This window comes from Odocoileus virginianus, chromosome 19, assembly GCF_023699985.2.
Source record: "Odocoileus virginianus isolate 20LAN1187 ecotype Illinois chromosome 19, Ovbor_1.2, whole genome shotgun sequence".
In the NCBI taxonomy this organism is placed as follows: Eukaryota; Metazoa; Chordata; class Mammalia; order Artiodactyla; family Cervidae; genus Odocoileus; species Odocoileus virginianus.
Genome location: NC_069692.1, coordinates 5393654 through 5410893, shown reverse-complemented (window position 1 = coordinate 5410893; position 17240 = coordinate 5393654). Strand labels below are relative to the sequence as shown.

Genomic DNA, 17240 nt, shown 5'->3' with positions numbered 1-17240 from the left:
ATGCTTCACTAAGTAACTGATGTTTTAAAGAAGATTTCTTATTTCACAGATTTGCTTAGTAAATGACTTGATTTAAAAACAAAACTTCAAAATGTTAGTTTAAAAAGTTAAACTTTGTCATTTTGTTGTGTTTTAAATTATTTTTGTAGAGCATCCTTTGTGGTTTGTGGAAACCTTAAATCTGGATAGAGTTTTTTTTTTTTTTAAACAAATATAGCCAGATTGTATAATAATTAATACAATTTTGAGAAGCAGAATTGCATTTTATTTAAATGACAAATATGTACTGATACTAACTGAATTATCTAAATGAATTCTTAGGTGATTAAACTGTGACTGTAAGACAGTCTTTCAAACATGTTTATTCTTAGTTATTTCAGAGTAAATAGACCCCCACGATTAATTTTGACATGTAGTAAGATTATGTATTAATTTTATTATATCCTGAGTACAAGTAAATCATAAGCTTGTGAGAGTCCTTCTGAGACTAGTTACCCAGCTTAGAGCATTTAACTTGAAAAGCGGTTATATAGATTCTGTTAAGTTTGTAATCATAAAGCCTGTTTGGCGATGAGGGAGAAATTCAAGTTTTGAAAAGGAAACTATAACGTAATAGAAATAACACTAAACTTGAAATCAGGAGATTTGGGTTTGAATACTGTTTCTCCCACTTTCTACTGTTTCTCCTACTCATTCTGTGAAATGAGGACAATATTTAACCTTACTTGCTTGTGAAGATAAATAAATGCTGAAAATATAAGTATTCTATATTTTTTATCTCAGGCTTCCTTGGTGGTTTAGTGGTAAAGAACCTGCCTGCCAGTACAGGAGATGCAGGTTTGATTCCTGGTGGGGAATATCCCTTGAAGAAGGAAATGGCAATCCATTCCAAAATTCTTGCCTGTGAAATCCCATGGACAGACAAGCCTGGTGGGCTACAGTCCATGGGGTCACAAAAGGTTCCAACACAACTTAGCAGCTAAACAAGAATTATTTTCCTATGTGGAAAAGCTATGTGAGTTTTAAAAAGCTCAGAAAATGTTAACTTGCTTTAAAGGGTATAAATACAATTTAACCTGTGCTTTGTAATAATGGTGTAACATTTATAAATTAAAAGTTTAGAAGTTTGAGATTTTTAGGGACTGGGTTTTAGTGATAGGCCTCAGTGAACAGTGAATAAATTTTTTTTAATTTCTGATTTTGTTTATATGCTAGAATAGGACTAAAAATAAGAACTGTATTATGTTAAGCTGACCTTTTTATAACTCAGAACTGTAGTAGAAAGCGTAAGCAACGAGCCTTTCAAGTCTGAAAAAACTGTGAGGAGAAAAATATGTGAGAAAATCGGAAAAACTGTTTTAGAACCAATCAGGTGTTCAGTACATTGGGATAAAATGAAGAGCCTGGTCAAATCAGATCATATTGGTGCTAAAGATTAGGTGGACCTTATTTTCATTAGGACTTCTTAATTACATCCTGAGGAAGGATGGACATTTCTAGGTCTCACAGGTATATCAACTGGTTGGAATGAATATATTGACCTAGCCTCATTTTTAAAAGATCATTAAAAAGATTCAAGTTTTTTTTTTCTGTGTTTAGGTCTAGAAGGATTTTTTTCAACATGAAAGTATGTAACGTTTTCCTCCCACTCCGCAAATTTAAACTGAGGCTCTTGACTTCAAAGTTCTTAATTCAAACTACTGACCTTTTCTTTACAAACTGAGAAAAGAAATTTTTAATGACAGTGTGGCTGGTGGCTTCCAGGTTCTTTACATTCTCTTCCCACCAATAACACCGTTTACAATACTTCGCACTGATAATGGCAAAATTTTCTTGGCTGAAAAGGGTGGTCATATATAAAGCAGCATATCAAGCAGCAGCAGATCGGCTTAGCCAAAAATACAGGAAAATAAGCTCAAAGAGCTGTTTCTTCCCTGTTCCTTTCTTGCTACAAGTCACAATTTCAGAAGGTTTTGTTGTAATTGATAATCCTAGAAAACATATGTGCAGTCTGAGAAACAAGTGACCCGAGTTTATGATTTGGGCCAAGATGGGCAAGGCAGGAGCAGGCTTGCGTTTGTCACAGAATTCTGTTCCCCTTCTGTGGCGGGACGGCAGGGATCATTCTTTAGATTAGAGGTGGGTAAATTTGGTCTGTTGCAGGTCAATTGTGCAGAAGACCTGTTTTTGCAAGGCCTCTGAGTTGGAGTTACTAAGTTTTTAAAGAGTTGTTTATATATATATGAGATAGTAGCCTTCAAAGCCTAAAATATTTACTGTTTGACCCTTCACAGGAAATGTTTACTCACCTCTGCTCTAGATAATGCAACATGTTTACAGAAAGGATGCATTCATTTAATGCATGTTTTAACTATTAATTACAGACAATTAACCAAAGATTGTTGATTTTTCTAATAGGGATTGGAGGTGGCAGGGTGGAGATAGGAGAAATTTGAAAAAGCTCTGTCTCGCCCCCTGAATTTCGGTGGATGACATCATGGTTTACATCCATATAGCAGCCTCATACATTTTCGTGGGGAAAGAGAAATGTCTGTCGAAGGGAGGGAGGAGCATAGATTTTAAAAAGTGAAGCAGTGCTGATAAGTGTTCACTTTAAAATTTTTAAAATAGTGATCATAAATTTTATGGTAACCTTTTAATTGTTTAATCTGTTTATATGTTATTTCTAACTTGAAGATTTTAAAATTTCAATCTTAAAAATTTTGAGAAAGGTAGGGTTGGTCACTTTGATTTCCTTTAACCATTTTAGGAGAGAGTATTTAGGGTTGTCATTATTACATCATTTATCTTCTCCTTCTATCCTTCGATTTTTAAGTGTTCCCCTTAATCTATAGGAATTTATGTCTTTGTGCAAGTTTGCTTAGTAGTGAAAGTCAACTTCTAAAGCATTTCTTTCTGGCTCACTTTAATGTGTCTGTTGAAAACTATTCAGGATGTCTAGTTTATAGCTTGCACATATATTTGAGGAAGTAAGTACTTTGGGGGGTGTAGGTGGTGGGCAGTATGATTGTGGCTCTAGAGTTAAACTGCCTTGGTTTGTCTCATCTCCTCCATCCACTAAATGTGTATGACCTTGGGAGGGTTGTTTTTATCTTTTTGTACCATCATTTCTTTATTAATGAGAATAATAACAGAACATATATCTTATGGTTATTAAGATCATTGACTCGGCTTTTTCATGGAAAACAGCAATTACCATAAGGGCCTAGGATTTACTGTGCAGCCAGTATGTGTTCAGTAGCTTCCTGGGTGGCTCAATCAGTCAAGAATCCTCCTGCAATGCAGGAGACCCAGGTTTGATCCCTGGGTTGGGAAGATCTCCTGGAGGAGGGCATGACAACCCACTCCAGTATTCTTGCCTAGAGAATCCCAGGGACAGAGGAGCCTGGTGGGCTGCTGTCCATGGGGTCGCATAGAGTCAGAAACGACTGAACCAACTTAGCATGCATATATGCATTGGAGAAGGAAATGGCAACCCATTCTAGTGTTGTTGCCTGGAGAATCCCGGGGACAGAGGAGCCTGGTGGGCTGCTGTCTATGGGGTCACACAGAGTCGGACACAACTGAAGCCACTTATCAGCAGCAACAGAGCGACTAAACCTACCTATGTTAGTAGTATTAGTATTTATCACACTTTACCATTTAGTCATGCTTTTTATGTGTTGAATATCTGAGAGCTTGAAAGCAGTTCCGATTGTGAAAAGTATGGACATATTAAAAATAAGAATGTCACGTTCTGTTTTTCCTGAATAACAGTGTATGGACAATTACTGAGACTCCAGTAATTGGATATCTAAATCCAGATATAGACATTTTAGATTAGGGATTTTATTACAATATCATTTCAAGTTACCTTTTAATTATTTACTAGTAAATTCATTCAGATGAAAAAACTTAAAGATACAGGTTAATATTTAAGTTAATGTTAAAGATACAGGGTTCTTAATAATTTGAAAATTAGAAGTCATGTATATATAGCCATAAATGAGCTATTTTAATTATTTTTACATTTTAAATATTGACCATAATTACATGAACTAATATCCTTGAAGAATAATGAGAAAAAGACAGTAGCAAAAATAAAGTTTTATTGATTTTTTAAAAATATGTTTTAGGGGTGTGTGTGTGTATATATGATTCATTTAGGAATGAAAGGAGATGGTCCCTGTTCTCATATAGTTTATGGTGAAGTCAAGAAGAGAAACATTAAACCCTTAACATTGTTGAATGTACAATCATGAACTGGTACATGAATTAAGAACAAGTCACAAGAGTGTTCAATCAAGATGATAGACTGAATAAAGTGGAGGAAAATAAAGTTATATTAAAGGGAAGATCTGAAGCAAATAGAGTTGTCTGGGCAAGGGGAAGTGGAGAAATGCAGAGAGCACATCACATGGGAAAAGCCTGACAGGAGACAGTGCTGGTAAAGAACCTGAAAGAAAGCCAGTGTGTCTAAATGTGGAAAGTGGGGGCTGGAGAGTGTAGGACTAGGAATGTGCCAGAGAAGGTAGAGAAGCAGTAATGGACTTGCATGTAATTCAGGGCTCGTAGACCACGTGAGGGATTTGGATCTCCACAGGGCACGACGAGCCTCTGAAGTGCTTTAGGTAGAGGTGACGACCAGATCTGTGTTTTGGAAAGAGGTTTCTAATTGGAGTATGGAGAATAGATTTGAATGAGATGAAAAGGGTCCATAGGGTCGCAGAGAGTCGTGCACGACTGAAGCGACTGAGCAGGCAGGCGGGTAGAAGGCACAAGTGGATGTGGGAAAGATGGGTGATTTGAACTTGGATTGTTGTTATGGAGATAGAGACAGGCAGATGGGTTTGAGGCTAGGAAAGAAACGTTCGGTTGGATGTGGTGTGATATTTGGAATGAGGTAGGAGAGGGAAATGGGCAGTGTGAAAAATGTGACTTCTTGATTTTAGATTGGAGAAATGGTAATAATGTTGCCAGTCACCAAGATAGTGGGGGGGCATCTTGGCATGAGCATCATGAATGTAGTTTTGAACGTATTGAGTTGAGATTTTGGGACTCCAAGGAGAGGACTCTTTTAAGAAAGTTCAGTGAGCAAGCCTAACCTAGGCTGTAGATGCAAATTTGGGAAGCTTTGGCATAAAGATTGTCCAGAGAGTATATATAGAGAGAGTACCAGAGCGTCTGGAACTGAGCTGTGGGATATCAGACCTTAAGGAACCTCTCCATTTAATGGCTGACAAAGTCAGTTTTTTTCCCTGGCGTATTTTCATGTATTCATTTATCTTAAACACTTATCTGTAAGTAGTTCGTTAGGTACTGGGCAGACAAGTGAACAAGATCTAATCCCATCTGTTCTTAAGTAGGACATGGACCAAGTAAACTGGCAGTTTTACTCTAGTGTAGAGTCTTATGAACCTCTGAACAGGGCAAGATATTGTTTTTTGAGGGGAAGAGGATCATAGCTATCATTAGATTCCTACATCTTAAAGAACAATTAATATGGTGTGATAAGTACTACAGAGTTCTGAGGAGTGGGGTAAAGGACTGTTTGGGAAGGAGTTTAATTAGTGCGCTGTGGAAACACACAGAATGTCCACAAAAGAAGGGGCAGAGGCAGGTCATGGAAGGCAGTGAAGTACAGACTGGCATGGAGAATGCAGGTGTGGAGGTGCATGGGTAAAGATTTCTATCAGAGGGGTCAGCCTGCATAAGATCTCAAAGCCAGAAAGCATGAGGAGTTGAAGAATTGAAAGTATCTCTTCTAACTTAAAAATGAAACTTGGCTTCGAAAAATTGAAATATAGTAAATAATCAAGGAGCAATGTCATTGGAAAAAGTGGACTCATAATATTTTATTAAAAAGATATAGTTCTGCAGTCAGGATTTTCAAGTTTACTACTTGAAATGTATTTTGTAAGAAGACCCTAAAATAGGATCATAACAAAACTAAAGTTAACAAGTAATGAACTTCCTTGTCAAACTAAAAATTGTAAAAAGAATTTTGATCAATTTTAAAAAGTCACATTAGTATAATTATCAGGTACAAGTTTTAAGCTAGAAGGGACCCTATAAATATTGTAGACTTTTACTTTCAATTTTTAAGTAAATTATTTTAGGAAGGATTAGAGTATAAGTACCATTTAAAATTTTTGTATTTTGGTGTACTTTCTTCTGAATGCTTTTTCCGTTTAATGCTTTTTCATACTAGTGCTTGAAAAAGTATATTTTGAGTCAAGATGGTATTAGGGGGAAAAGGATTCTGTAACTAGAGTTTGTGTAATTGTGCATTAAACAAAATTAAATAGATTTATCAGGATTTTTCAGAGGCTTTAACATCATTGTGCTTTTGTGAATCTCGAAAGCTCTGAGGTAGTATGTATTATTTGATTAAGAACTTCTTTTCCAGAAGTATTCGTCCTACCAGTAATGATTGACCAGACTCTGTATTGTTTTAAATTGTCTAGTCAAAGCGAGACAATATGACTCCGTATTGTTTTCTATGACAGTATATTAAGATAAAAAGTAAGATAGGTTCCCCTTAATTGGCTTCAACCTAGAGAATGAATATCAGCTAATTAAAAAAAAAAATAACATTTACATTCTTTTGCAGTTAGAGTATAACAGATACTGCAAGAGAGATTGAGATCACTTAATTCCTCTCTACCTCAAAATCTGTTTTATAAGAATTCATACTAAAGTTGCCATTAATAAGTGGACTTTTAAAAAAATGTGGTCTTGTCTTTTTAGGCTCCTTGACATTTTCTCAGACTTTCCTTTTTACTCCTTTTTTTTTTTTTTAAACTGAGGTGAAATTGACATATAGCATTATTTTAGCTTCAGGTGCACAACATGATGATTCAATATTTGTATATATTGTGAAAGATCACAAAAAGTCTAGTTAACATCTGTCACTGTACATACTTAAAGCATTTTTTTTCTTGTCATGAGAACGTTTAAGATCTGTTAAAGCTTTTAGTTGTACAGTACAGTGTTATTAACTATAGTCACCATGCTCTTCTCCATACCCTTATGGCTTATATATTTTATAACTGGAAATCTTGTACCTTTTGACTCTTCCTACTTGGGTATGAAATAGGTAAAGAGTCAAAGGGTGCAAGCTTCCAGTTACTATTTTTTTTTTTCTTTAATCTAAATGAACTTGAGTGGAAGTTCTCAAACTACCTCAGCACCTCTTTACATTAATGAAAATTATTGCAGTTCCTTGGTGTGTATTATGATCTATTCATATTTACCACTTAAAAATTAAAACAAATTTTAAAATATTATTTAAATATAATAAACTCATTTCACATTAATATAAGTAAAAATTTTTTTAACATGATTATTTCCCAAAACAAATTTATGAGACGAATGGTATTCTTTTATCATTTTGGGGATGTTTAATCTCTGGCTTAATAGAAGGCAGATTTCTTATATCCCCTTTGACATTCAGCCTGTTGGAACATTACTGGAAAACTTACAATAAACTCATGAGAAAATGAGAGTGAAAAAGCAAATAACATCTTCATATTATTCATTTTTTAAAAAAATTTTTGGCTGTACTGTGCAGCATGCAGGATCTTAGTTCCCCTGACCAGGGATTGAACCTGTTTCCCCTTCAGTAGAAGCATGAAGATTCATAATTTTTACTTCAGAAATCCCTAGGAGTCCCCAGAACACACTTTGAAAACAGCTAAACTAAAATATTTAGGTACTGCAGTGAGAATTTTTTTGTAACTTGATAATCTGAACATAAAGTGAAAACATTGTGTACTTTTTTCCCTAATTTGATTTTCTTTACATTATTATGCAAATATTGTCTATTTAATAAAAGACTTTTCAGGATGGATAATAAAAATAAAGCATTTTACATTTTGGTTTTAAATGCTAGTCTAAATTAAGCAGTATTTTGAAGTTGTTCTAAAAACAGCCCAAACTTTGTAGTTGGTAGATTTATTTTATAGTCAAACTTGTTTCATTTAATGGTTGTAATTTGGCCTTTCTCTCTGTGAAGTTTTTGGTAAATTATAAATTTCAGCATAGAAATTACATAGATGTCTTTAGGTTTTGTAATGAGAACATAAACTGTCAAGTTTCTTTAATCCTGAACTATTCTGGAGATTTTTAAAAATATCATTGGAGATAAAAAGTGTTTATAGTTATATGATTTTTTGTTTATTTTGAAAATTAAAATATTAAACTGAAACATACCATTTTAGGTTATAGTATATGTTTTTCATTGTTCAGTATTTGCATTGACTAGCATCTGTTAGTTTATAACTTGCTGTGTTTAGGTTCCATCACTTCTTCAGCACTTTCCTCTTCAGTGGATTGAATCATGGTTGGGTAGTTGTTTTATACTCTGAATCAAGAGGTTTCACAGAATGAATGTGAATTTTTCACCCCAAATAAAATGAAATGTTGACTAGCAAGAACAAATTACTATGTTTTTTAAAGTACATTTTATTTACTGTAAATAATTGTATCCTGTATCCCCACTTTGTTTAGCAAACATTTTATATGTGTCTTTCACATAATAGGTGAAGTATTACAGACATTTAGCACCTGATCACTTGCTGCAGATCTGTCATCGACTGGGACCTCTTCTTGAGCAAGAGATTCCACAGAGTGTTCCTGGAGTACAAACTTTGTTAGGAGCTGGAAGACAGTCCTTGCTACGCACAAACAAAAGTATGAAAATTTCTAACAGCATTTAGATGGTCTTTTTCTCACTTTTTGTCTTTGTGTCCTATCTTTATATCCAATAAAAAATGTATGTGTTTAATAGGCTGCAAGCATGTTGTGTGGAAAGGATCTGCTCTGGCTGCATTGCATTGTGGAAGACCACCAGAGTCACCAGTTAACTATGGCAGCCCACCCAGCATTGGTGAGTCGCTTGAGTTCATTACCAAGTCGATAGCCTCTTAGTGAAGAGCTTTTGAAAATAAAAATGTTTTTTACTTGCTGTGAAGTCAGAGAATTTTCATTTTTTGTGTATTAGCTTTCAAAGAGGAAAAAGCCCTCAGTTTTTTTCTTATGTTGATAATCTATAGTGAAAAAGTCATAATAATGTGTAATTATGGATTGTAAATATTGTACCTGTCTAATTAGCTCATTGGTATTTTTACAGAATATTGTTTATTAAAGACATATGTCATTCAGTTGATTCAGTAGGCAACTGTATCATCATACAGATTAGTTGTAATAGTTTGGTTACTTTTATGAATAATTGTGTATTTTTTTGCCTTTAAAATTTCAAAGAAGGAAAACTGATGCAGATAGTTCTTCTTAAAATGGCCTCTAAATTCATCCTTTTTAACTCTGCTATTAAGGCGCTTGTCTTACCTGAATTACTGTAGCCTCCTTCACACTAGTCTTGCTTCTGGTGTCTTCTCCCTCTTTCCCTTTCAGGTTATGCTATATGTAACCCTGTAATATAACTCTTATTTAATTCTACCACTGCTTTGTCTCTCTTCTGCTCAAGGAAGTATGAGAGGTCGCTCTCTCTTCTGCTCAAGGAAGTATGAGAGGTCGCTTATGCTATTTTAATGGTGTTGCAATTCCTCTACCACCAAGTCTTAACTTCTGACTTTCAGAGACCTTTGTATTTTAATCATAGCCTCTTCTGTCCCTACCCTCCTGCTTAGCCAGAAGTGTTCTTCTCCCTCTTTGTTCCACTTGTCCAGATTATACTTCTTTCTCTTCCTTTTCTGGGTAATTACAGTCAGTATTACTGTATTAGAAGTTGTCATTATTACAGTTTTGTATAACTTGTTTAACGTTTATATAGAATATGCTTTTCTGTTGTTTTACTTATAGAAGTACTTTTAAAGGTTTTGTGTTTTATCTGGGGCATTTTGTACTTCATAGACAATTTTGGTGTATTTGGGTATAAATCTAACTATTGGTACTGAAAAGATGATCTCTTTCTTTGGTTGCTTTTAAGATTTTTCTCATTGGTTTCGTGAAGTTTGACTGATAAGCCTTGGTGTCATTTTTTTCTGTTTATCAAGCTTGAGATTGATTAGGCTTCTTGAATCTGGAATGTCTTTTTATTGGCATTGGAAAATTGTTAGCCATTATCTTGTAAAATATCATGTCTGCTCTGTTCTTTCTCCTCTCCTGGGATTCCAGTTAAACAGACACTAGATTTTCTCACTCTTGTCTTTTCTCTTCCCCTCTCTTTTATGATTTACATATTTTTGTCTCTGATGTATTCTAGATAGTTTTCTCTGAGCTGTTTTCCAAAGATATCCTATGTTTGTATGGTGGATAATCATGGGTAATCTTTTTTTTTTATAATATGATTGTCCTGGTTAAGTAATGATTCCTATGTTGTCTTAGTATAATGAACAACTATAAAACAACAAAGGATTTGAGACACAAGGGTATGTTTTCACCTAGAAAATTATACTGGGAAGTAGAACAGTTTTCTTAAAAGAAGGGGAAGGTAAATTTATCAGAAGCATCCCCTCTAGAGAAAAGTTTATCATCTTTTTTTTTTTGAAAAAATGCAGATCCATTTAATAAGGGGAATATGTTGTTCTTTCATCGCATTGTCAGGCAACACTATGGAAGGCAATGAAAGTGCAAAAATGATTGATAGCTCTTAACATTTGCTGTGTGAGTAATTACTCTGTTTCAGGCACTACTCTAACTATTTTCCATTTATTTTTATCTTTTAAAACCTTAAATGATCTTTAGGTAGGAGATACTTTTACTTTACAGAGAAGGAAATTGAGGCATGAAAAGGTTTGGTGACTTGACCAGGGTTACATGTTTAGTGAGTCATGAAAGTACAGTGACTACCATTATGCTGTGCCTTATTCTTAATAAACTAATAGTTAACAGTTGGTTAACACTTGGCTACTCAAGAAAGTTGGTATTAGTCACATTTTGGAAAAGGATACCAGATATTTATAAAGTCAGATAAAGTATTTTAGGACAGGTCATTAATCATGAGATCAGTAAATATTGCTGACGTGGATATAGGGGATTTAAATATGGCAAAATATCTTGAGCTTTGTGTCACATCAAGAGAAATGCAGCTGGTATATTCAGGTAATAGAATTAATTACCAAGTAGGTAATTGTACCTTTCTGGGAGAGTTTTATTTCGTTTTTAAGGTTTATGATACATTTTTCCATTCAGATTTTCAGCAAGTTGCTCTTCATATTTGTTTTAAAAAAACACCTGTACTGGAACACGAATTTTACCTCATGTTTTTGTATTCGAATATAGTTTTTGACATCTCTAAAGAGAAGCTGGACTAATCAAAATGACTGCTTATTAATAATCACAGTTTAGTGTCATGGCTTTTCAGTTCACCTTGGTAACAGTCTTGAATGTCTTGTCATTATTATGAAAGTGTTGAGTGGGATGGTAATAGGAAGAAAAATTCATTAGGTTTTTTGGCAGAATAATTTGCCTGCATAGTGATACAATATATCATTTCAGGTTTATCGTAGACTATGAGTCAGAAGTTTTTTATTTTTAAATATGAGTGTTAGTATGTTATTTTGTTGATTCGTCTGCCATTTCTGTCTGGCTGCCTCTAAAATTTTCCTTGCTCTTTTCCTTGATCAATGTAGTATTACTGAAGACCCATGTAATAAAAAGGCCTTAGCATCATAGCTTTTCTTAAAATACAAATGGAAATGTTTAGTGTAGATTCAAATATTTAAGGTTCGATACATTTGGGAAATAGACTTTTTTTTTTTTTTTAAATAAGAAATTACTTACTGGAAAGTTGCACAAAGAGCTATTATAACCCATTGTGCAGTGTTTCCTCATGTTACAGTCCTATATTATCTAGAATTCCTTAAAACTATTTCACCAACGTTGGTATGTTATTATTAACTAAACACCAGACCATATTAGTATCTCACCACATTTTCCAACTTAATTACCTTTTTTTGGTTTCAAGATCCAGTACAGAATACAATACTGCACTTAAGGCTTGCATAGTTTTTTAAATTAAACATTTTACTATAACTCAGAAAATCATTTTAAGATTGGGGTGATGGTAAATTGGATTTTCCTTTCTTAGTTTTTTTTCAGTAAGGCCTGTATATTCTGTTCCAGTCCTTTGAATCTGTTTTCCATTGCCACAGCCACATGTGGGCCTTGCACTCTTTGACTGGAGCTCTGCACCCTTCATTCACTTGCCAGGTGAATGTTAGTGTTAGTCACTCAGTTGTGAGTGACTCTTTGAAACCCCTTGGACTGTGGCCCGCCAGGCTCCTATGTCCATGGAGTTCTCTGGGTCGGAATCCTGGAGTGGGTGATCATTCCCTTCTCCAGGGGATCTTCCTGACTGAGGAATTGAACCCAAGTCTCCCACATTTCAGGCAGATTCTTCACCATCTGAGCCACCAGGAAGCCTGAGTAAAGACTCCGTCGCTGCGTCATGTCCCACACCGGCTTAGAGCTGGAGCGCAGGATGATGAGGAGCATGGCCTCTGCTCTCCCAGAATTACAGATTAGCCGATCTCCTGCCTCCAGTCTTACTCCTCTACCCTAGAACTTAGCTCAGAACCAGGGTTTCTACCTTCAGCACTGTTCTCATTTTGAGCCACATAATTCCTTTTCATGATTGACTGTCCTGTGCATTGTAGGGTGTTCATCAGCATCCTTGTCTGTAGCAACTCCAGTGGTAACAACGGAAATGTCTCCAGACATTCCCAGATGCCCCTGAGGTAAAATAGCCTCCAGTTGAGAACCACAGCTCTGAACTTTCTAAAATGCAGATGTGATCATGTCATGCCTCCTTTTCCCCAGTGACTTTGAATAGTCTCAGCCCTGTAATGTGGCTGACAACACGGACCTTCTCCCACCTTTTCCTGACTTGGACCTGGTGCTGCAGCTTTGTACAACTATTCGGCAGTTCTTAAAATCAGCTAAAGTCTCTCCATCCCTTTCTCTCTGCAGTATCCCTCATCCTGTGAACATTTATCTATTCATGCTTTAAAACCTAAATGTAACCAAGCAGAATTAAGTGCTTATTCTTACCTCTGCTATAGCTTTTGTCACATAATCATGGCTATTTATTTACCTTTGTTTTTTCTGCTATACTGTTAGGTTCTGGAAGTTGGAAATGATGTTTGTGCTCTGTATAGACCGAACTCCTGAACATTAGTAAATATTGAATAAAGAGGCAGTAGGTAATTGATGTAGTTGGTGACCTTCAGTAGAACAGGAAAAGTTCAGAAATGGGTTGGGAGTTAAAAACAGTAATGGTTGGAAGAAGAGAGAGACTAGTCTCCTAGGGTAGCTGTGAGGTGAACAAACACCGAGAGCTGGTTTTTAGGAAATAAAGTTTACTAGTGAACTGGGTTATTGGTTCATTGTACCTGGAATATTAAAACTCATACCTGGATAATTTCGAAACCAACTCTCAAGTTTTATCTCGGTGCTTTCTTACCCTGTTTTATTTTATTATCTGCTTATAAATCTTGACTACTTTGTACCTCCTGTTATTTGGTATAAATTGTGAAAACTGCTTGCATTTCAGGCTCAGGGCAGAAGAACCAGTGTAGTTGGCTCCTTTCCAGCCTTTTACAACCTCCTTTAATAAATGTTTTCAAGAAGCAGAAAAATCAAGATACCATTAATCTGTTATCACTAACTTCTGACAATTTTCTGTGGAAGAGTTGTGAACGTGTACTTGTCATGGCAACGTTTACTTTTAGACGTACTAACAAATCTCTGATATTTGTCCTTTCTCACATCCTTACCCATATTATGCCTTTTTTCGAATACAGTTTATTCTGTGTTTATTTACCTTATAAACAAACCCTACTTCAATAGTAAGTGACATGATTGGGGAAGAAAATAGGAGAGGAGATACTTAAATACATTAAGGCTGTTTTTAAAGTTAAATTTGGAGACTGTAATGCATGTTTATTATGTGAAAAAGATTGTATTAAGGCAGTCATTTGCTAATTGCCTTGTTTGCCTTTTTCTTAGATTTAACATGTCAGCAAAGTAAACTTTGTCATCTCTAGGTTTCCCAAGTTTTCATCTCTTTTGTTTGCCAGATGCTACCATCTCTTTGTTATTTTACTTGTTGCTTCTGCAACAAAGTTGCAGTGTTGGTGAGTGGAAATAAGGAGTATTGGAGAACCTGATTCTTCAAAATGTGTGTAAGGAAACAGCCTTGCCTTGAAAAGCAGCTTTACTCCACAAATATCCAGTTCAGGTTAAAAAGCCTATATAGTAGTTCCTCTTTATTTTGATAGTGGATAATGTTCTAAGCTCTCCAGTGGATATTTGAAACGGCAGATTGTACCAAACCCTATATATACTGCTTTTAAAGAAGTATCTGATAAAGTTTAATTTATAAATTATGCACAGTAAGAGATTAACAATAACTAATAAATAGAACAGTTGTAACTATATACAGTTGACCCTTGAACAGTCCAGGGATTAGGGGCACTGATTTCTTTGTCCCCTGCAATTATGTAGTACTGTAGTATTTATTGAAAAAATCTTAATATATGTGAATCCATGTTGTTCAGTGGTCAGCTATACTGTAATGAAAGTTTTGTGAATGTGGTCTCTCACTTTTTCTCTCAAAATACCCTATCGTACAAATTTAATGCCTTTTTTTTTTAATCCTCATCTAAGCACTTATCACAAAGTGTGACTGTAGTTTTTGTGATTTGAAGTGCAACAGCAAAACTAGGATGCATTCTTTTTCCTTCTTCACAGTTTCACAGATAAAATATCCATTCTTCTATTTGTTTGGTTTTTTTTGGCCTCACCTTCCAGTTTGTAGAATCTTAGTTCCCTGACCAGGGATTGAACTCAAGCCCTGGTGGTGAGAGTACCAAGTCCTAATCATGGGGCTGCCAGGGAATGCCCAGGAATTTTTTTTTCCTTTGTTTACGCAGTTGAAAACTTTCACCTTTTCACTGAAAGGATGCACTTTACAGCTTCTCTTTGGCTTATTTGAATTGCCCACATCACTACTCTTATACTTTAAGCCATTATTGAGTAAATAAAGGCTACTTGAACATAAGCACTGCAATACCAGGGACAGTCAATCTGATGACCGACATGGTCTGATAATTTAAATGACTGCTAACTGAATGAACCGGATATGCTGGACTATGGAGAAGGCAGTGGCGACCCACTCCAGTATTCTTGCCTGGGGAATCCCATGAACAGAGGATCCCGGCTGGATACAGTCCATGGGGTTGCAAAGAGTCAGACACAACTGAGTGACTAACACAACATGCTGGACTAAAGGATCCTGGATAGCATGGATCATCAATCACACTATTCAGAATGGTGTGCAGTTTAAAACTTTGAGGAGTTGTTCATTGCAGGAATTTTCCATTTAATATTTTCAGACTGTGATTGACCACAGGTAACTATAATTGTGGAATGAGTAACCGTGAATTAGGGAGGGACTGCTGTACGTTAAAAGGAGTCTTAAATCTTGTCCACATTTCTAGTTTTCTCTGAGGAAACTAGTTTGAACAAAGTCAGCAAATATTCACTTAAAATTAGTTATGAATCTTGACTTCAGATGTGTGGCCTTAGGCAAGTTGTTTATTTTTTCAACCTCTCAATTTCCTCATCTGTAAAATGAAGATAATACGTACCATATTTAGTCATTTGGAGGCTTAAATGAGTAGAAAGTGAGGCACAAAGTAGGTGACAAAAGACGTTATATTCCGACCTTCTTGTGTTTAACATTCAGTTAATTATTTTGCAAATAAAGCTAGAGTACATTTTTAAAGAGGAGATTCTTTTCCTTTTCATTTTCACTGTTATATTTTGCCATATTTTCAATACTGTGTTTGACTTATTCTAAAATGGCTCTTAGCATATCTGGCACTGGGCTAGGGTCTGCAATTGTAGGGTTAATTTTTTTCTTTTATGACTATATTTGTTTCATAGTTCTTAGAAAAACTTTTCTATTATTATAAATCTTTGAGCTTTAGCATATAATGTCTAATTTAACATTTGGCATATAATTCAGTAAATTTTAAGATTCTGTTCATTCTTTCCCTAATACTTTACTTAGTCTTGCACCTTTTCCTGCCTTCTATACAATCCATATTTTAATCCTTAGGTGTCTACTCATCACTTATTTGCATTCATTTATTGCGTACTATTATTTTCTCAGTAACCATTTTTCCTTCCAGAATTTATTTTCTTTTGCCATTTTTATCTTCTTCTAACTAGAAAATAGTTATATAGTTTTGTAATTTGTGTTGTTCTTTAACCATTTACATATTTGCGGGGTGGTCCTTGGTTTTGTTTTTTAATTTGTCCCCTGGATGTTACTGCTTTTAGGGCTGGAGGATGGAGGTTGTATTGTATTATTCGTTATAGATCCAGCTCCTCAGCATTAGTAAGTATTAAATGAAAAGATAATATATTATTGCTGTAATTGATGAACTGAGGTAGAATAGGAAAAGTTCAGAATAATATTCATATTTTCACTTGTCACAGATTTTTGTTTTTTTATCTCTCTTCTCCCTCACCCCTCCCCTGCTCACCTCTTCCTTCTTCCTTCCTAAAAACAGGTAGCTCTGAGAGACTACTAAAATGTATTGCATTTTTGTTTTTTAAGGGAAATAAAACTAATGTTCAATATGCCAAAGTACCAAATACATAAAATAGACGTTCATATTTTTCTTTTGTTTTAAATTTCTTTTCAAATTATAATTGACCAAAAAAGGGGAGGCACTTTGAAGAATGGCAGTTTCCTTGGGTGAGTTTAAGTGGTTGCTCTTGTAGCTATGTTTTATTTTCTTTTGTAAATCGTAAGGTAAAATTTGTTTTTAGGTTATGGATGTGATGAGAGGTCCCCTCTCCCCCAATATGATGTGTCTGACATATAATTTCAGTACTAATTAGGAAGCGCTAGCCATTTCCTTTTTTAGTTTGCATCATATCTTTTTCCAGATTGATTATTGGGTTTGATGTTAAATTTCATAGCTCTCTAAGTGAAGCAAATTATCATATTTTCTTCATAAGGTCTCTGACTTTTTATTTCAAATTTGTTCAGGGAAACTTTGAAGTTCAGGATTGAACATCTAACTAGACATCTTAAAAACTGGAAAGTCCATGATAAAGCTGAGTAGATATTTACATAAACAGCAGCAGTTTGTTCAGCATCTTAAGGGAGATGCAGGGGGAAAATGATCTCACATAAAAATCTCTTTAAAAAAAGTAAAGGAAAAACATTAAGATCCGCTTTTATAACATGAAGGTTTGAC

General features: G+C 35.0%; 1 protein-coding gene across 3 annotated transcripts in view; it reads left to right on the top strand.

Moving 5' to 3' along the window:
* Positions 1 to 17240, top strand: part of PHIP (pleckstrin homology domain interacting protein) — a 121285-nt gene that overhangs the window by 7532 nt on the left and 96513 nt on the right. For all 3 annotated transcript variants that reach the window (XM_070449816.1, XM_070449817.1, XM_070449815.1), the window contains exons 5-6: positions 8544 to 8694; positions 8792 to 8890. In XM_070449816.1, coding sequence (XP_070305917.1) covers positions 8544 to 8694; positions 8792 to 8890 — 250 coding nt within the window. The remainder of the gene's footprint in view (positions 1 to 8543; positions 8695 to 8791; positions 8891 to 17240) is intronic.